At 35.7% G+C, this 21,943-nt stretch overlaps 1 protein-coding gene across 1 annotated transcript in view; it reads right to left on the reverse strand.

The window, feature by feature from the left end:
• Positions 1–916: 916 nt before the first annotated feature.
• The window catches only part of LOC126829791 (uncharacterized), a 34,106-nt gene continuing 13,079 nt past the window's right edge, over positions 917–21,943 (reverse strand). Inside the window, exons 23-35 of the mRNA XM_050559919.2 lie at positions 21,338–21,433; positions 20,540–20,737; positions 19,651–19,885; positions 19,201–19,288; positions 18,583–18,667; positions 17,259–17,441; positions 13,471–13,632; positions 12,761–12,811; positions 8,622–8,759; positions 6,823–6,883; positions 5,026–5,187; positions 4,017–4,034; positions 917–2,441 (exon numbers count right to left, since the gene is read on the reverse strand). Coding sequence (XP_050415876.2) covers positions 2,108–2,441; positions 4,017–4,034; positions 5,026–5,187; positions 6,823–6,883; positions 8,622–8,759; positions 12,761–12,811; positions 13,471–13,632; positions 17,259–17,441; positions 18,583–18,667; positions 19,201–19,288; positions 19,651–19,885; positions 20,540–20,737; positions 21,338–21,433 — 1,811 coding nt within the window. The 3' untranslated portion in view covers positions 917–2,107. The remainder of the gene's footprint in view (positions 2,442–4,016; positions 4,035–5,025; positions 5,188–6,822; positions 6,884–8,621; positions 8,760–12,760; positions 12,812–13,470; positions 13,633–17,258; positions 17,442–18,582; positions 18,668–19,200; positions 19,289–19,650; positions 19,886–20,539; positions 20,738–21,337; positions 21,434–21,943) is intronic.

The following is a 21,943-nucleotide window of genomic DNA, read 5'->3' on the forward strand; positions in this document are numbered from 1 at the left end:
TACATGGCATCACGCTTCATTCTATGAAGAACAAATTGGTAAATAATTTGTTGCACATCTATTTACTTGTTTTGCTTTACTCATCTCCCAGGACATCAGGTTTTTGGAGGTAGGAACACCAAAACATGCACATACCAAATATGCCAGTAGGTGATGAAGTATAGTGCAGAGTTACGAGTATACGTAAATTTGGGTTTGCGTCAAAATGTTTTGGCGTAGGGAATTCCCCGAAAATGGTATAAGGAACCACTTATCCTCAAATGAAATATTGACCCCAAAAACCTTAGATCAGATACTATATTATCTATATTAATTAAGATGACACGGTGCAGTATTAAGCCCATTCGTAAATTTGGGTTCTTGGTTTCAGGTTTTCGGAGTATGGTTATCCCCAAAATTCGTATAAGGGACTAGTTAACCTAACTGGGTATATCTCCAAATGAAAAGGGCAATAACATTAATTTAGAGACCAATATTGCTATTTTATGATAAACAGTGCAGAGTTATGCCCATTTATAAATAATTTGTATTCTGGGCAGCGTGTGTCTGGGGTAATGATATCCCCAAAAATGGTTCAAGAGAGCATCTGACATCTACGAAAACCATGCCATATCGAAAATTGTACCTTTTAAAGGATAACAGCTTAAAAACTTGAACTTTACCCTCAAAATTTGGGACTTTCCAGTACTTCAATTTTGGTAAACTTTAAGGATATCATTCAGTATACCCAACCCCTTTTTTTATAAATTGACCGAAGTACTATTTTTGTCAGACGGGTTGGGAAGATTTGAATTCGACAATGATCTCCCCAGGGCAGACATTACAATAAAGTAATTTGAAATTCGATAAAATTGTACATTTGTACTTTATTCATATAAAATAATTTCTTATAATAATATATCTAAATATAGTCCAATATTATATAAAAATAGTCTGGTAAGTTATTAAAATATATCGGGTAATATCACAGGTAGCTAATTGGGTTATTAATAATATTCATTTACAATTCATATATTTACACATTGTTAAAAATAAATCTATATACATTAAAAACATTAGAAATAGTTTTAAAAAATAGAACCGAAAGAAGGAGCAGGTGGGTGGAAAAATGATCCCCCAGAAAGTAGGATAAAATATATAATTTTGACTGTTAAAGCAAAAACATAATTTTATACATTAAAACAAAAATAAATCAGATAGAGTTAAAAGGACTAAAATCCTAGAGAAAATTAGTTACGAAAGCTGACCCGAAATTACGCGGACAACCAGCCACTAATTTAGAAGGTCATTTATTGTCGATCCATAAATGGAGGCTTATCAGTCCAAGGCCGTGAAATACATAATCAATAAAAAGAATATTTTAAAAATGTTACAAATCACAATATCACAGTTTATGAATAATAACAAGAAACATAACAATAATCTTTGACATATATATACATACATTTCAAAGCAACAGATACGATAAAGGGGAGACAACACAGTACGAATTAAACGCAACCGGCTGTTATCCTCAACTTTATAGTATTATTTCCAATTTATTCCTATTTAAAGCTCTTTAAAGGGATACTAATAAGTTGGAGAAACGAGGGTGGGAGTGAAGCAACCATATTTCGCATAATGTGCATAAGGAGAGACAACACAGGCAGAACTAAGCGCAAGCTGCTGTTTCCACAATTTCGCCAGAAATACTTTAAATTTATTGCCAATCAAAGAATTGAAACTCCTTAATGGATCAACACCACTAACAGGCCGAAGCACAATAGAAAGAAATAGGTTTGTTTTGCATATATAGTTTTCTGATGAAGAAATGTTGCTAAACTTTAATAGATGGCTAGCTAACTTGGAGTTCAACAACAATACGTTTAGATCTTTGGTTGCCCGATAAACAATTCCTTTTATAAAGAACAAACAGTAAGTCATTGTGTTTGTTTACTTCCATTTGTTATCACATAAAAAAGGTATTTTTTTTTTAACAATTTCACTTATTCACATCCACCATCTTTGTACACATAAAAACACGTGACTGTCTCAAAATGGCGCCTTGTTTAGGTCTAGTGCCACATTTTGTTTGTAATTGTTTAAGTATCTCAAAAGGTAATTAGTTTTATCTATAATCATCATCATCAGAATCTATAGATATTTTACTATCCTGTATCACCCGCTGTTTATTCACTAAAAACTCCTCATAATCGTTAGATGTCGGATGCACTCGGGGTTTATTAAAGGCACTCGGCGGTCTCCGTACTTTCTCCGGAGTAGACGTCGGTGTTTTCCGTAACCTATCGGGTAAAGGCGGAAGTGGTTTTGGATGTTGACCAGAAGCCACTGTAAAAGAAGGAATGCTTGCGGCTTGTGTTGTTAATGTTTTTAATTTTGGTGATCTGTGAGTCGTTGCTCGTGGTGCCATACTTGATATATGTATAGACTTCTTCTTTACACTGTAAACATAAAAATATTGTTCAGACATATTTAACACAGTCGAAATATAATGCTTTGTATTGATAGATATAGAAATTAATAAAAACCGGAATGCAATTTGAAAAGCAAACTTGCTGAAACAATACAAAGCATGCATGAATAAGAGGCGGATATGTTTCTGTGAATTTCTAAACCAAATACATATAGCTGGAAGCATACTGCAGAGCTGGATTATCCTTTGATTGGTATGTATTTTGGCTCTAAAAACAGTGAACTCAATTCCAATACAAAGTCTTTACTTCGAATATTGAACACACGTTTAATTATACGAAGTGAAACAAAAGGGAATGAAAGACAACGTTCATATCGCCGAATGTAGTTTAAACATTTAGTCTTCGAAAGGGCTAACTTATTAACACTATAACACGCAAATTCTATAGTTAATAAAGCATAGTATTTCGTTATAGCTAAAGGCAGAGATGTAAGACAATCATACATTATTTATGAACTAAGGCGTTTATTCTAATTGCGTTTAACTAAGGTTTTAGTTGCCTGTAATGGTCTGTCATAAGATGCCAACTATACGGGAGAGGGGGGATTTCACAAATAACTATGACTATTTTTTGTGACAAAATGTAATGTCAATAATGATGCTTTTAAATAACCGACATTTTTGGGATTTGAAATCCTTTGAATCTGTAAAAGCAATATGGTTCAATTTTATTTCAACATACGCTTGCGCGTAGCACTCTTGCGATGTAGCAGGAAACAAAAGAGAGAGACACACACACAAACTAGGTCATTTCGGGACTAACACATGGTTCAATTTTATTTTATTAATTCGCTTGCGCGTAGGGGTCTTTAGCAGTGGGAGGAAACCGGAGAAGACGACTTGGAGAAAACCCACGAGGTTGGACAGGCGACCCTACTCCTTGCCACGTACAACCGGGGAATCGAAACCCCGCCAGTTGACTCAATGACAGACCTTATGATACAGCGCGCACGTGCTAACCATTTGGCCATTCAACCTCCCCAGGAAACAGGAGGACCGGGAGAAAATCCACGTGGTTAGACAGGCGACCCTACTCCTTGTCACAAACAAGCAGGGGATCGAAACCTCACCACTTTACTCAATGACAGACCGTATGATCCAAAGCAATGAAATGGGGTTTCACGTTTTAACTATTATAGTGAGAACTGCCAGCTCTTTATCTTATCTCCCATAACGTATCTTTAATTAAAAGCCAATTAATCAATTTGAGTATTATTTCATTGTTGATTGAGCTATGAAAGATTAGATATTGGCAACAAAATGTACAAAAGCAGCCTCTCGGAATTATAACAAACATATGGTCAACAAAGCTAATCTGTCTGCGATATCACTTAGGTGGAAGCGTACGTTAAATAAAGCTATTTCACACACACACAGCAAAGCTAACCCACTAGCATATAAAGGTACGTCAAATATAGACGAAATGTTAATAAAGCCGATCTTAATGACATTAAATATCTATAAAGCTGATCTTAATGACATTAAATATCTATAAAGCTAGGTGTTAAATAAGCTATATACACCCTGTTGTAGTTATTCTTACCCATTTATAACTCCAGGCCTTAAAATATTTAACAATCAACAGATAAATAAATACTTCAATAAATTAAAAATAATTCTACAAGCTTACCAAAGCAAAAGAAGATTGAAAAACATCAAAACGCAACAACCATGACTTAATATCAATAGATAAATACTTCAATAATTTAAATCATTCTACAAGCTTACCAAAGCAAAAGAAGATTGATAAACATCAAAACGCAGCAACGCGAAAAGTAATTTATAACAAAACGTCATAACTCAATCAATATATAATAAAATGCAACGTAAATACATGCAAATAAAACTACAAGATTATTAAAATATAAAACCACTAAATGAAATAAAATGAAATGGGGTTTAACGTCCTATAGTTCTGCTCCGACTGGGCTAATAAAGAAGGGCACATAAAACCATTAAAAAGTAGCAACGCGAATAGTAATTTTAAAAACGAAATGATTTAACCGAACGATCACATCGCCATGACAGGACTCACTCAACGTGTAATAGCTAGTTAAATGGAAATAAATCTACGAGTCTTTCAAAACAAAAACAAAACAGTAACTAGCAGAAAAGCGATTGGCCAGTTTAAAAAAAAAGATTTTAATAAATCCATCTCGAAGATCGCGTCGGAAGAACCCACAATCCAGTCCCAAACACATTTCTAGATCTTCATTTACGAGGCACTGTTGTGACTGGATACCCAGTTAAAGCATTGCACAAAGATACTTTGTCAGCGATTTTGCACAACGCTTGATTATCTGCTATATATGTTATTCGTAGACAATCTAAATGAAATGGGGTTTAACGTCCTACGGGCATACGCCATCCAGAGCATTATGATGGAAACGGCACTATCCCATGTACTTATATTGAATTCTAACTGTCAAAGAATCTTTAACGTGCACGCCAACGTGTTCCCGGGGTCTTGGGTTTTCGTCCCATCCGAACGATTAAGAAGACAACCTATTTGGGTAACAGAAATTCAACACAACAGTATACGAGATACTTACATTCCATTTAATTTCTCCTCAAACACAGGAACTTGTATAGAAATACTTCTAGGAGGTACTTCTTCTTCTGAATCGGATTTAACTAGAGCTTGTTTCTCTAATTTCTTCTTCCTAACATCAGATAATTTATAACTTACAAACTTGATATTCGTCTCACCATATCTATAATATACAAAGATTGATATCTATGTAGAACTATTGATATCTGTAATATACAAAGATTGATATTTATAATATACAAAGATTGATATTTATAATATAGATAGAACTGTTGATATCTGCAATAAACAAAGATTGATATCTGTAATACACAGAGATTGATATCTGTAATACACAAATAGTGATATATTTAATACACAAATAGTGATATATTTAATACACAAATAGTGATATCTGTAATACACAGAGATTGATATCTGTAATACGTAGAGATTGATATCTGTATTTCACAAAGATTGATATCTGTATTACACACAGTTTGATATATGCATTACACACAGTTTGATATCTATAATATACACAAGTTGATATCTGTAATACATAAAGATTGTCTGAAAGAAATCTAATATGATTTAACGTCCTACGTTTCGACTTGTGAAAAAAGACGGATATGAAGCGAAGAGGGAGACGTTGTATTATTTCGGGGCGAATATAAGTGTATCTTTATTGCAATAATACCCATGCGTTTCGGGTACTTAACAGAGGAAGAAACAAACGAACTCGGAGAAAACACACGAGGTTAGGCAGACAGACGACTCTACTCCTGATGTACAAGTCTGGGATCGAAACTATGAAAACTGATTTAGTATAAGAGAGAAACGGGGTTTAACGTCCAATCGACACAAACTAGGTCATTTCGGGACTAACACATGACTCAATTTTATTTCAATAACTCTTTCTGATTCAACGCGCATGCGTTAACCACTCTCTTACCCCCATATATCAATAAGAGTTCATGGTGAATGCCAAATTATCTAACTCCACTTAACACGCGTGCACCCTACCTCTTACTATTCTCTATTTCTAATCAATAATCAATAGTTTATAATATCGATCTCCATTTATTGATAGGTAAATATTTAATTTTGTTTTTTGTTGAGTATATTAGATCTTGTCTAGTAAATATTATCGTGTTAGTTCTCAAATTATTCCTACACACGTATTATACATGTACATGAATTCAAACCTGGGGGATATTTACTTAAACTATAAATATACCTTTGACCTAAATATACATATGACTCTGTGAAATATAAGAATTGACGTAACCCTGTGATATCGCATATACATAGCATTATACCATTAAAAACATAAATAAATATGCAATGGCAATAAATATACAATGGTTCGAGAAAAACCGGGAGCCGCATTGGCTCAGTGAGTAAGATGTTGACTCACTAACAGGAAGCTAAGGGTTCGATCACGTTATTGGCCGAGAAAGTTCCTCGGAATTTTTCGACGTGGTTTCCTCTTATCAGTGGTGCAGGACAGAAGGACAAAAATAAGAGTAAGCCGAGGCGCCACTGTCCGGGCAAAATTTCCCTCACAGCACACTGTATTGCATATGTTCGTCTTCATTAGTTCAATCAGTACAGAAAGAGATGAAGATAAAACCCCATTACATTACATTTCTGTTTATTGTCTATAAACACTTCATATCAAACAAATTTGTTATATGAACACCACCTCAAATGGGAAGTTGTATTAGAAATCGTATCTGATGGTTTAGTAAGTCTACCCATCCTCGTGCACGAGACCTGTTGCAGCTATATTGTTTATCTCAATATCTCAACCTACCTATTAACGTGGTGCCATTCAGTTTTCTCATCAGGACCAACCTTGGATACAAAACACGGACCTGAAATAGTAAAATAATTATTTAAACAAGACCACAATAAAAAAAATTCATTCATTATTCCCGGAAATAATATATATTTACAAATAATAATTTATTATTTTTTTATTTATTTACAAACGTCCATTCGACACAAACTAGGTCATTTCGGGACTAACATATAGTTCAATTTTATTTCAATAACTCGCTTGCACGTAGGGGCCTTTAGCAGGCAATCGAAACCCCGCCAGTTGACTCAGTGACATACCTTATGATGCAGTCCATCCGATCCCCAATAAATGACAAAGATAGGCTATGTGCTGAATAGATTATGTTGAATAGATTATGTTGTATAGGTAATGTTGAATAGGGTAAGTTATTATCGAGCATACTACGGTCTAATAATCCCCCTCACCTTGGTGTATACGTCTCGAACACACCAGAATTGAACTAGGGACCTCCTGGTTACAGGGAGACTGTGCTTAACTCACAGCCACCGTGGCTCACTATTACGTAGTGTGATCGATATATATCCTTAGTTGTCAGCCAGGAGTGTGGGGGGGGGGGGTGACGCCCTCCGGGGAGAGAGAGAGAGAGAGAGAGAGAGAGAGAGAGAGATGATGTTTAACGTCCACTCGACACAAACTAGGTCATTTCGGGACTAACACATGGTTCAATTTTATTTCAATAATTCGCTTGCGCGTGGGGGGGGGGGGACCGGAGGACCCGGAGAAAACCCACGAGGTTGGACAGGCGACCCAACTCCTTGTCACGTACAACCGGGGAATCGAAACCCCGCCAGTTGACCCCGCTGTATGATACAGCGCGCGCGTGCTAACCATTCGGCCATCCAACCCCCCTATAATAAATAGAAGTCATGGTGTTGAGGTCGTTTTTATTTGATCATGGAATATGTTGATGGGAATGGGGCTGAAGGTATGTGGTGGGTAGATGAAAAGCGAGCCTGAAGAACAACGGACGTATAAACTAAAGGCCCGGTCCCAGTGGCCGATGGACACAAAACGTATGCAAAAAGGACACAGCGGACGAGCAAACTTTCGGGGGTGGCTCCATCCGTTTTCATCCGCTCCAGAAATGGACAAAATTGACGAAAATTTGCGAAAACAGAACGGAAAAGAACGAACGTGGGAAGTATGTAGCGGGGATGTTAAATGGATGTTCATCGGAAGCCTAGCGGATGAAAGCGGATGGAAGTGGATGACAGCTCCGAAGGGGTTAGGCAAACTCAAGACATCCTTCAATATACCAGATACATCCCAGATACAAACGCTTTGTCCGTTTTGAAAACTTTATATACGAGATGCATACGCTTACATCCTTTCTATTTCCGTGCTACTAACGATGTATAGACGTTCCATGTACCTTATCTTTCCGCCCTCTTTCCGTTTTCAGCTGGAGCGGATGTGAGTTGCGAGGATGCCCAGAGGACGCAGAGAGGATACAGTGGACGTTTAACGGATGCTAACGGACATGGAACGTTTGGTGCTCGTATATGTCGCGCATTTACATCGTACACGGCAGAAACTTCATCCGTTATAAAAGTTTTGTGCAGCTCAAAACTTTTTGCGCGGACGAAATCAAAGTGAACGGATGCTCGATGGATAGAGCGTATGAAACACGTATGCAATGAATACACAACGGATGCTTGGCGTTTTCAAACGGAGGGCACGTTATTTTCCCCGTTTACATCCTCTTTGCATCCGTAAGTGCAGTGGGACCGGGCCTTAAGATTAATACTTACAAATGGACTGTAAACATCCTCTACAACAGCAACACACTATGACTATAAATAATACGATAACCACTATAATAACCAGCACCAACAACGCTATAATAGCTGGTGACCATACACTACTAGTACTCGCTCCTACAGATGGCGCTGAAATACAAAACAAATACATAGGATATAGCAGGTACTTGACAAATTAATAGCGGAATTATCCTATTTGTCTTTGAAACAATTGGATCCCAGTCCTCAACGGTCTTAGAAGATTCCTACAGATGGATACCCATATTGAAATGAAAAAGTCTATCATAGCCTAGAAAGATTCTTAAGAAAAATCACATTTTAGTTGTATCACCGTTTCTTTGCCGGCGCATCGGAATTTCACAAATCGGGATTGTCGCATTGTCGATACCGATTTAAGCGTAACTAAACATATACAATAGTTCAGTTTAATCAGTTTAAACAGTGGTAATATTTCAAATACCACGTTTAGTTTCTCCGTTACGAATAACTATTTTCATAGCTTACCCATTTTTTTACGATCTACGTCTTGTCTGAATGATATTGAAGTCACACACCTTGTACACTTATATCGTCAAACACAATACAATGTCATTAATATCGTCAAACACAATACAATGTCATTGACATCGCCAATACAATATAATACTATCATTCAACAGTCGTCCTTTATAAAAATCAGGTAACAATTCTTTTATTACCAACACACTGAATGTAATACCCATAAAATCTCAATTCTTTACTCTACACAAATACCTTTCTTTAAGAACAAAACGGTCAAGGATTTAGTTTTTTTCTCCTATATTTCAGCACAATAAAATATCTAGTAATATAGGGCTATAAATACATGAGATCCTTTATTGGATCGTTTGTTGGGGGAGTCGCCAAGTTCCATACACCAAACAGAAGGACGTTTTAATCCTAAACTTTCAGCTTTATCCCATTAGAATTTGTAAAAAGTGTAATTGATATATTTAAGTTTATCTGACGTTATTGTACACAATGAAAAATCCAAATTTAATCCAAAATGACTCGCACCAAACAAGCGCAAAACCTGGCACTTCAAAATTTAAAAACATAACCATCTAGTAACTTCCAAACAGAAGACTTGACTGTCCAGTCTGTCGGACCATTGCTGATACGGGAAGTTAACTTATATCAACCATCAAGGAAACATTGAGAAGGCGGGGCCTTTCGCCGTTTAGACCGGAAGTAAAGAAAATTGGCGTAATTACAATTAACCGTCCACCCGTTATAATCTTATTATTATGGTCGCAAATATACTAAATAACCCGTAAACGAAAGATGTATTACGAATGAAGAATCGTATCGATTTAGCTTTAAATAATGGACCTAAAACAATAACACCAATTTATAAATATCCGTAAAGAATGAACAGACTCATTAATTTGGCTTTCAATCGACCTAAACATTACGACCAATGATTTATGTATAGATATCCGTTTCCGCAAATTCAAAACACTTCGGTATTAACTCATTTTCTGACTCGATGCTGTACTAATACATGATGGAAACTCTACACTGTAACAAAAATTTCCGTGAAAAAACGTAAAAAATTCCGGAAACAAAAATTACCAGGAAAATTTTATCCGTATTTGTTTTTCCTGTAATTTACAGAAATTCCTTCAATTAACATAAATTCCATTTTCAAATTCAGAAAAAAAAATCCTGGTAAATTTTCTTTCCTGAGCATGAAGATGATAAAAATTTCATTGAATTAACCATTGACTTTATACCCGTGCGTCAAATAGCTTTATCTAACGTCCGATTCCACCGAAGTGATATCGCAGATAATCTTTAAACATAACCTCTTTTCGCTAATTTATGAATCGAGAGCAAGGTATCACAACCCGCCACTCGTTGGAGGCTTTCAGTGGTAGACTCTGCTATAGAGACAACCTGACTTAAACTGACCAATGGGTTGTACTATCTGGATTTAAGCCTGCTTGATTACCAGATATTACAACCTTACCACACGAGGCATTAAAACATATTTTTACATATTTATGAAAATACTTACAATCTGATTTCCGTATGATGAATAACAATACACTTTATAGATCTTATAAATAATGGAAATTAGATATACATTTCAATTAATATACCAAAAGTTACAAAATATGATTCTTCATATTATGGTTAATCCATTGAAATGAATACTATAACATGATCATTATTATAAATGATTATATATGTATATGATTACTTATCGTTGTACCGCTTATCCCATAAAATAACAGAATTAAGTCCATTACAGAACGGAATAAAACATTTTATCCCTAAATTTCACGGAACTTCCTTGTCATTCCACCGTTTATTCCGTAAAATAACAGGATTAAGTCCATTATAGAAGGGAATAAAACATTTTATCCCTAAATTTCACGGAAAGTTCCTGTTAAATACTGAATATTCCACAGAAATATATAAAACACGTAATTTGAAGAAATAATTCATGCTTTTAACACAATTTTACCAAAAAATCCTTCGATTAACAGAAAAAAGGTGTTAAACTACGGAATTCGGCCACATCAAAAATGGATATTTTTTACAGTGTAGAATGGACCTGGCGACAAAAACTGCATAGATTTTAAATCACGTAGTCTATGAAACATATACACCAAATCAGATTCTTATTCCAGAGAAAATCAATGAAGAATCTGCTTCTATGTACGGACACGCGTAGTGAACAATTGTCGTGGTTTATCTACAGATTCATATAAAGAAATAAAAACAGAATAAATACAACTAGGTCTGAACACTATTACATTTATTACCTGCCATATTTGATACACTTGTACTCCAAATTTGAAACTCATAACATTATTTTCCGACACGAAATGTCAACTTAACTGTCGTGTAAACGATATGAACCAGTGTGAAAATACGCGACGTTCATTTTCAACCAAATGTTCTAACTGAACTCGATAATCGTTTTTAAACTCAGATATCGATTGATTTACTAGAGATAGATACACGACATATTATAACGCACAGGTAACTAGGCAGTAGTCAATACTTTCAAAACACTGTTACAATAAAAGCATAGTCTCTTGTATTGTTACTTTATCCAATAAAATAGTATAGATTCTAAAAGATATATATATAAGACATGGTTCATTGGGCACAGTTTACAGTTACAGGTGCGCGTTTATTGTTCGTCATCTCGTGTAAGTAGAAATATTCAAGATTTAGATTAAATTTAACCTCTATCACCTTTACGACATATTATACTCAAGCCATGCTGTAACGTCATACGCAACATGATTCATAAATTGGTGGGTTGGGTGGTCTAGTGGTTTAACGCGTGCGTGTGAAATCACAACGTCTGTCAAGGGGTCCCCCGTTCACAAGGAGTAGGGTCGTCTGTGCAGCATGTTGGGTTTTCTCTAGTTCCTCCGGTTTCCTCCAGCTGCTGAAGACCCCTACACGGAAGCGAATTATTCAAATAAGATTGAATCCAATATTAGTCCCGAAATGACCTAATCGTGTCGAGTGGACGTTAAACGTTACACCGTTAATAACAAATAGCCCCGTTTACTGAGGAAATATTTTCAATGATTAAATATCCAGTGCGTTTCCAGCTACCTTACGTTCACTACCAGTGTGAATATGGGGCTTGCCTTGCACTCAACAACGGATCTAAAACAGGTCGTATCTTCCACTCTAATGTGTAGTACGAATCAATGAATGATTTCCATACATAGATCTATTTACAGATCTATCAATGGAATGACCATAATCGTTTCTACATGTATGTATTAATCATTAACTATATATCGATAGATTTATAGCCATGTTTTTCACGACAATATCTATAATAACCTCCAACATAAATACACTCATAAACCATTGGCGGTGCTTTCTATCAATGGTTTATGACAGATATGTCGGTACCTTTGGGAAACAAATTCGTCTTAATACACCGTGACCAATACAATCCAATGACAAGAAAGCCACGTCTTAGAGAAAACATGTGTTCTATTATATTATTCATTGCTTTTATAATACTAGCGAATAGCATTAAACCATGCTGGTTGACATTGAAGAAAACGTACAGTTCATTGATCACCTAATGGCCAGACTGTCCTTGAAAATTAATAATATGAACTTACCATTCGTATTAATTACTTCTGGAGGAACAGTAGAGGTAATATAGGAACCCACTGAAATGATAAATATTAAAAGAATTAATATACGTTATCTCGAAGATAGTCTATCTCGAATAAAATGAGGCGAATGGTTGAATGTGAGATTATTAATTATTTAACATGTTTCACGCATGAAAAAGCAATAGATGCACACCATTTTAAACAAATTGAGTAGTTTGTGAGGAAACTAAATGTATTGACGGTTAACCTGACTTTTCTACACCAACCATTAAGCTACTGTGCTACGAGGGTAATTTTGCTCGGGCAGCGGCCTGTCCGCTTACCCGTCAACAATATCCAACTGTCAGGGTATTTTTGACGTGTTGCCAATGGTATAGCCTAAACAGGTCCAAGGTTTTTCGTTCAAATAGGTGTTTTGCTTGCCAGGTTATAAGTCCTGCACCTCCGGCAAGAGGAGAATCCACGCTGAGAAATCCCGTGACACTCTCTCGGTAAACAACGGGGCCGAACCTGGGTTCTTCTGGTTAATAGTTTTTGCGACTCGTGCTCGAAACCCACCAATTCCCCTACAATAATATCCGCCGATTACATGGTAGTATATACTCCGAGTCGGTGAAGTATAATCAAAACGCTTGGTGAATTACCCAAAATGAAATTATGTTTTTCCCCTAAAAGCAAAATTATGGATATCACATTACGGCATAGTTACTTACAAATGCAATCAGATGATGAAGTAGATTTAGATGATGCAGTTGTCATAGTAACAGGACATGGCTGACAGTAAAATGTTCCCGCCAACTCTTGATAAAATCCTTCTGGACAATCTTCACATCTTCCAATAGTCAAATTATAAAACCTTCCAGGAATACAGGAATCTGGAAAAATACAAAACAGCATTACAGTAAGGAATCTCAGCGCTTTACTAAAATATTGCTGTTTATTTTCAAGATGTTTCTGTTAATATCATCTTTTAAGGATACAAATAATTGATATCTTATTCCGATTTAAAATGAAATGATACCTCTAAAAATAACTGATAGCCCGCTACAGATAACTCGTTAACAGAATTTTCATTCGTTTCCAGTTTATTTGGAATTATCTTATATTAAATGACATTAACTAAGTAATTTTTATGTGAACGTTTTAATGCCAAATAAAGATAAATTTTGTTGTGTTTATATTATCAATATGGTTTGATATTTCGAGTAGAGGTGTCTTAAAGGGGGTTCTACCATAAAACTGCTAACACATCAAACTAATACCTTTCTACCGGTTTAAACATAATTAAAACTGGGAATTTAGCAATGGGCGTCCTCGCTAGAGATAAAGGGGCATAGTTTATAGGTGACACCACAGAGGAGACGGTCCCACGTGACCTCATTGTTTACCTTACAGCATTGTTTTCCTGTACATTCATTACGAACTGGTGTGTTGACAAACGTTATTTTTTTGTCGTTAATATGGAATTTAATCCAGATACTTCGAAATAGGGTTTTATTACCATCGATAAGGCCAAGTGGAACCGAGATTTTACTAGCGACGCCTGGTAGGAATTCCTTCAGCGAGGACGCCCAATACAACATATATTTGTTTTAACAACATACAGATGGTAGTCCATCTCTACCTTGTTTATAGCCGTCTTACAAACTGATCTTGATGAACTAATTCACGACATCTCTCCACATTTGTGTTAGTTTTAGAAAGCTCGGCATTGTACCACTGATCGGTGTAACTGTTTCATCTGGCTTTGCTGGTATCAGTGACGAATTATGGTTTAAATGACACTGCCTACATGTTCCTTCCGGTTGTGGCGCATTTATAACTAGGCTATTGTCTACCATGAGTTAAGTTGTTCAAAGCATTTGGTCCGGATTAATTTGCCTGAAATGTCAGTCTTAAATGAAATGCCAGTCTAGCGTGGGAAGAAAATGGAAGAGCGAGAAGAACATTTCATCGCCCTCATTTTGTGACTAAAGGCGTAATGGTGCCTTTTTAGATAGTACTGTTTCATTCCAAAGGTATTACTGTCGATCATCAGGTTGAAGTCCATTTATATTCTCGAAAGCAAGTGTTACAAATATTAGACTAGTTGTCACATCATATATCCATTGTTTTCATTATTCTGTTATTTGATGTAGTTGTCAATGAGCAGATTCTACTGGTAGCCATTGCTTCAGAAGTGAGTGAGCTTTTTCATCTATTGAGGCCTGGGAATGTATTACCTTCAGCTTTCCTTCAGCAAGTTTCAAACTTGGCTTGTTTTATTATTTCAGAGGTCTTGCAAGATTATAGTCTACGGGCAAATATCATATTGGTTGATTTTAAAGGTTAACGTCTACTGGTAAAATTCTATTGGTACAGTATATATGAATACGGATAGTCGGATGTACTAAAGGAATATGGTTATAGATATAAGAAAGTATAATATACTAATAGAAAAAATCTAACATCTAGAACTAGGGTTTATCATAAAATTCAACAACGACTTGACACTATTAAAGAATGTAATAAAATGCGGTTTAACGGCCTACTGTCTGGGCTAATGAAGATGGCAAATAATGTAATAAAGCATGTTAAGGAAAGTATACTAAATTATTCATGGAACAGGAACCGAACAACAAGGGTGTATCATAATTTAATATGATAAATTTACTAGGTATATCTAAGCTAAAATTCAAAACTTCTGAACACTAAATAACAATTTACAGTCTGAAATGTATTTCTAAAATATTTTAACGTTTCATAAAATGTACCAAATGACTTTGTGATCATACAAAATAATGTATTGCATTATAAGCAGCGCTCCTATTTGATATGAAACGTCTAACTTTTAACACCGGTCGGGCTAATTAAGAAGACTATACGCCATGCATTTTGCTTTAGAGGAAATTTAGCCCCGACAGTACCGCTACTGCATACTGCAAACCATCGGGAGATATTTAAACATGCTGCCTATTATATACACAGGACCTCGATTTTTCATCTCATCTGAAAGATTTGGCGGTTTTCCTCGCCATGTCGACCATCCTGTACCACAGACAATGAAATCCAGAGAAACTTTCTTGGTCAAAATGCGGAAGAAGTCGGCACCACCGACTACAGAGCCAGTGCACATATATCCCTATTAGTTAGCAAATTTAGATCTCTCTTGGTCTCAGTCATCAGCTTGATAACAGGTAATTTATGTGGCTCAATTGATTGTACCGTCTTCTATAATTGTATTATATGGTCATTTTGGAACTAACATGTTTTAATTTTATTTCAATACATTGCTTGAACGTACATCTTGCAGTGGAAGGAAACTGGAGGCCCCGAAGAAAACCCACGAGGTGTGACAGGCAACCCTATGTACAAGCTGGGAATGTAAACCACACCACTTGACTCAATGACAGAACTCATGTTCTAAAGCGCATGCCTTAGACATTCGACCCCGCCCCATTCCGATTAATTGTATGATCACGTATAGTATCTTATAGTACACATATTTTATGAAACGTGAAGCTGAAGATCAGATGATGACCTTCTTACCACCACCTTACCAAAAACAGATGTAGAATTATCTATAGAAATAGTTTCATTCGCATCTTAAGAAATAGAAAAACATGCATATATACATATTTGAAATATATTTGAGTGACTTTTAGTAAAGTATATAATATAATAATACAATCAAATTACAATTAAATTAGTATTTCGTTTCGTTAAATGTCTTCTAGTTATTGCACTACTTCATTGAAATAATAAAATGAAACGAACTAAATTAAAATTTTGTTTTAATAATATTACAAAACATAGTAAAACCCAGTCTGATATATTTCCCCAACTCCACGTTGTGTTTTTAATATATTTATAGATATAGATTATATATATAATAATATAGTTAGAAATAGTTCAAGAATTATATCTATATAAAATATAGTTAGAAACAGTTCAAGAATTATATTTATATTAAAAAGGTTAATTTATAGAGATTTCCAAATGATGTCGATATAGAATTTGTATAATTAGTATATTTATCATCTAGTCTCGTCACAAGAAGTATAATATAGCGACGCTGGTTTCCTTATTTTAACTTGTTGACCGAGAATTCCCCAACCCAGATTATATGGTGCCAGCAATACATATTACCCCGTATGAACCCACAGTGCTTTGAATGTGGTTATAATGACACCCTGCTGTAAAAAGCTCTCCCAATAACCCCACTATAGTCATTTGTCCTCCCCGACGACCGGAATGATCAAATTAGTAAATATTTAACACATGGTAAAAGTTTATGGATACATAATTACTGAGTTTAATACTAAGCGACGTTTCGACGAGCATACTATCATCTTTATCAGTGATTATGTATCCATAAACTTTTACCTTGTGTTAATATGTTCAATTACTAAATGTCAATCAAAGAAGATAGTCAACATTTGTTGAAAGTATTCTCTTGGTTAAGCACGTTGTCGGTTGGAATTAACAGAAAACAAGATAAAATAATATATAGATAGTTTACCTTTACATTCATCTACTGTTTGGGCACCGACTAAAGGTGTGGTCATACCACCTGGACAACCTATACATGGGGTGGAACCAGACCCTGATGATCGACTACCTATAGCATCTAGATAGGTACCTTGTGGACATTTCATACACTCTAATTTACTCATGTCATAATACGTTCCAAATCCACATTCAACTGAAAATTAAAATGTTATTCAGTTTTAAAAATGCCCTGACAAATTAAAATCAGCATTCACAAAGTAGTAACATTCCAATATCACCAGCTTATGGAGTGTTTGTGTCTCAACTAATTCGTTACGCGAGAGCTTGTTCATTTTATTCTGATTTTTTAAGTAGATCGAGGCATTTGTCATCTAAGCTTCAACTACAAGGATACTTGCGAACTAAACTTATTAAAACCTTTAAAAAGTTTTATGGGCGTCATATTGACTTGATTGGTAAATATAACATGTCTCTCTCGGCTATTATTCTAGATATATTTAATTGATGCGTATACGATCTCCCTGATAATGTCTGTCTACTACATCGTTAACACTGTTCATCACGTGCATTTTGCATACCGATAGTCCATTGGCCAATCACGCTATTTTACCGACATTTCGCCTAATAGTTTGGATGCAGCTATGGCGGGTGTGGCGCCAGGCAGAGTAAGCTTACTCTTCCGGACACCTGTTACCACTGTTTGTCGTGTATTTTGTACACGGTGAACAGTCCATATGCTGATTACACTATTTTGCCTTATTACACTATTTTGCCTATACCGTTTTTTTAGGACTTCGAATTTTGTCTTATGGTTTGGATTGTTCGTACTTTGTTTTATTTTATGTCTGCTTCATATACAACACCTTTCTCTATGGATTAACTGAAGGCCATGTTTACCGGGTATAAGATAAAAGCCGAGGCCCCGTGTATACATTGACGTGCACGTAAAAGATCCCTTGGCAGTTGGAATTCGATATAAGAGTAGGCCATAGCGCCGCTGCCCGGGCAAAGTTTCCCTCATAGCACACTGTATGGAGTATGCCCGTCTTCATTAGCCCATCATAAAAGCAAAACAGTAGGACGTTAAACCCAATTTCATTTTGGGTTTAAGATAACAGTGAGCCAGAACAAAAATCTACCAACGGAATTAAAAGGCGATTGGATTACATACAGACATGCTCCGTACTATCTTTCAATGGGATCTCCAGAGGTTAATCACAAATGCCTCATGCTATTTTTTTAAATTAAAGTGTATTATGTCCAGATTTCTTTTCAGAAACATATACTGTCCAAAACTGATTCCACAAATATAGCAAATAACTAAATAGACTTACCACAGCAGCCATCTAGAAGCTGTCTTCCTACGTCACATACTGACGTAGATGTGATATCATAGGTTGATCTAACCATACTACCATACTGAAAAGTCAAATCAATTTGTAAACTATCTTCATATTTTACTCTAATATTAATTAATGGAAGATGGTCTTAGGATTTCCTCAAAAATTAAATACCGAAACACTCTAATTTATACTTATACACTATCTAGAATGTAATAACTGTAATGTCTGAAGAGAAGCTTAGACCTTGGGATATCTAATCGTAAAGCTCTTTGCCCATTCCTATTTCTTCGTTCCAACATAAACCCTAGCCTTAAAGCCTAACGGAAGTAATTTTCTTGGAAATTGAAAGCAGGGTAAGTTGTCATAATAAAATAGGGTTTAACGGCCTACAGTGTGCTATGAAGGAAATTTTGCCCGGGCAGCGGCACTGTCGCCTATTCTTATATCGAATTCCAACTGCCAAGGGATTTTTACGTGTACACGGGACCTCGGTTTTTCGTCCCACCCGAACGTCTAGACAGCTGTTCTTGTCAGGCCCTCCGTCCTGCACCACTGACAAGGGAAAACCACGTCGGATGAACTTCCGTAAGTAAAAAGAGAAAAACTTACGGTAATAGTAATGGCTGCATCATCAATGATAGCTGTTGATAAAACATCAACTGTGGGTAATTCTTGTACACCAACTGTTATAGTAGACCTAAAACAATATATTAAAGATTTAAACTTAAAAACACTTGCTTTTTTATGAGCAATATCCTTTATCCAGATTTGTATCTGAATAGGGATTGTGGAACAGACATAACCCCTCTCCCTAAACTGGCTTTAAAGGAACTGAACCCTTAACCCAATATTTTCAATAATTTTCAAAATTAAAACCACGGATTAGAATTCAATATCGACACCATATGCCACTCCCAATCGTTCCACAGGTAGATGAATTTTTCATTACCGACCCTACAACTCGACGAAAGAAATATAAAAAGGGTTAACACTGACCCCTCCTTCCCACCTCAGAGCATCAATTCACAAGATAGTTTAATAAATATAAGTTCTACTTACTGTATTTGTTTAAATTGTAAAGTTATATATGTTGTACTGCTAAATAAACATGTAGATATTATACTGATAGCACTACAATCACTACTGTAACATATACTCCCATTATATCTACTGTTTAAACCAATTAAACTTCCTCTTACATTAGATTCTATACTAGACTGACCAATAGAATCACACGTTAGTTGCAGGTCAAAGGTCACTGAGATGGTGATGTCATTTTTTGGTGTTGCACAAGCTAAAGAAAAAAACAATAACAATTTTATAACTGCCTGCATTCTATTATAATTTCGTTATTTTAATATTATACAACTTGATAGTTAGGATTATTATTCGAACAGACAGCCATTTCCCCAAATTCTTAAACCTAACCTTAACCCTAGTCCTAGCTTGACCATGACGAATTCTACAAGTAGCCTTAATATATAGACCTGACCCTATTATCCCACGAGTACTACAACTTTAATTGTATCACTAAACACCCTATTATTATTATTCCCACAGACAGCCATTTCCCCAAATACTTAAACCTAACCTTAACCCTAGTCCTAGCTTGACCTAAACCTGGTTACATCTTGTGATCATGACGAATTCTACATAGCCTTAATATATAGACCTGACACTATTATCCCACGAGTACTACACATTCCCACAGACAGCCATTTCCCCAAATTCTTAAACCTAACCTTAATCCTAGTCCTAGCTTGACCTAAACCTGGTTACATCTTGTGACCATGACGAATTCTACAAGTAGCCTTAATATATAGACCTGACCCTATTATCCCACGAGTACTACAACTTTAATTGTATCACTAAACACCCTACAGTAGCGGGTAACATAAATTTTGCCTGATTATTTTTTTTTTAAATTAAGAAAAACACTTCCACTTACTGGTGCATGATGGGTATCTATAAGTCAGAACATTGTTTCCATAGGAATTATAGGTACCACAACTGTAATAAACTGGAACCGGTTCAGCTAACCGATAATTAGATTGGTCACAGGTTACTTGACAACGGATACCGTCGGTTACAGAAACACAGTTTATAGTTCCTAGCAACGGTTTCTTTGGTACAGCACAGTCCGCACCTAAAACAGAAAAATAATCGATAATGAGATTATATGCCGCGATGATCTTAGAAGTTACGGATATAATATGGTGGCCATGGCATTCGGCAAATGTACATACACAATTATTTTAATAATATATTTTTATACTAATTATTTGACATTAAAGCTTAGCAAAGTGAACAAACTCTAGCTTATCGATTTTAGAAATATAACTCTCATATTACTAAGCTACTTGTAAAAGTGGCTCTGCCCACTCTGCCCATCTGTCCATAGTTATCAGTTAATGAAATATATAGTGCCATCAATCCAAAAGGCTAAGTAATATAAAAGGTCCATGCATACAAATAAGTGTAGCAACACGGAAAATTTACCTGACGGTGACACAATTACTGGTCGTTCAATGGCCAGGTAGTTTTAGGGATTTCAACACCCACTACCTACAGTGGGCGGTTTTCCTCTAACGTGTCGACACTCGACACTACACTGTATCCGCGAAATACATAATATCTTTAGCATAGTCAACCCCCAGGGTCTTATGTTATAGCTAAATTCAAGGAACCGCGGTCACGAAACATATCTCAACTATAAATATGATATAATTATAAATACAAATCTTACGTCTATTGTAAAGATTAAAACTACAAACATCGGCATTGCTTTGATTATCTAGACCGGCAAAAGCTATAGAATAGGTTCCCCAGTCCATTGGATTAGCTGAAATAATACAATACAGTATAGTTTATATAACATGCTTTAGAAATGAAAGATCCAAATAAATAGGACGATATAATAATAGGAAATTATGAATCTTGATCATATATTAAGCAGATATACATGTACTTTAATTTGAATGCTTCAGTCAATTTCAGACCCACTTTTTAAATCCTTCAAATTGGATACTTCAGTCAATTTCAGGACCACTTTGTAAATCTTTTTCTATGGTTAAGGCAAATGTGGTGGGTCAGCGGGCTATTCTTCGATTTTAAACTACCGAGGGATCTTTTAAGAAGGTTTTCGTGCCTTCCAAACGTCTAGGCGCCTTTCCCGTGTCAACCCAGTCAGCGCAATCCCTAACAAATGAAAACTGGAATCGAACTGCAGGAAACTTGAAAGAAATGATGTAAATGTGCAACCTTTGCTAAATGTGCAGGTGTTTAGTTTGGCGGGGGGGGGGGGGTTAAAACAAAAAGGGATATATTATATATTCTTTAGATTACAACCACT

This window comes from Patella vulgata, chromosome 8, assembly GCF_932274485.2.
Source record: "Patella vulgata chromosome 8, xgPatVulg1.2, whole genome shotgun sequence".
Taxonomy (NCBI): domain Eukaryota; kingdom Metazoa; phylum Mollusca; class Gastropoda; family Patellidae; genus Patella; species Patella vulgata.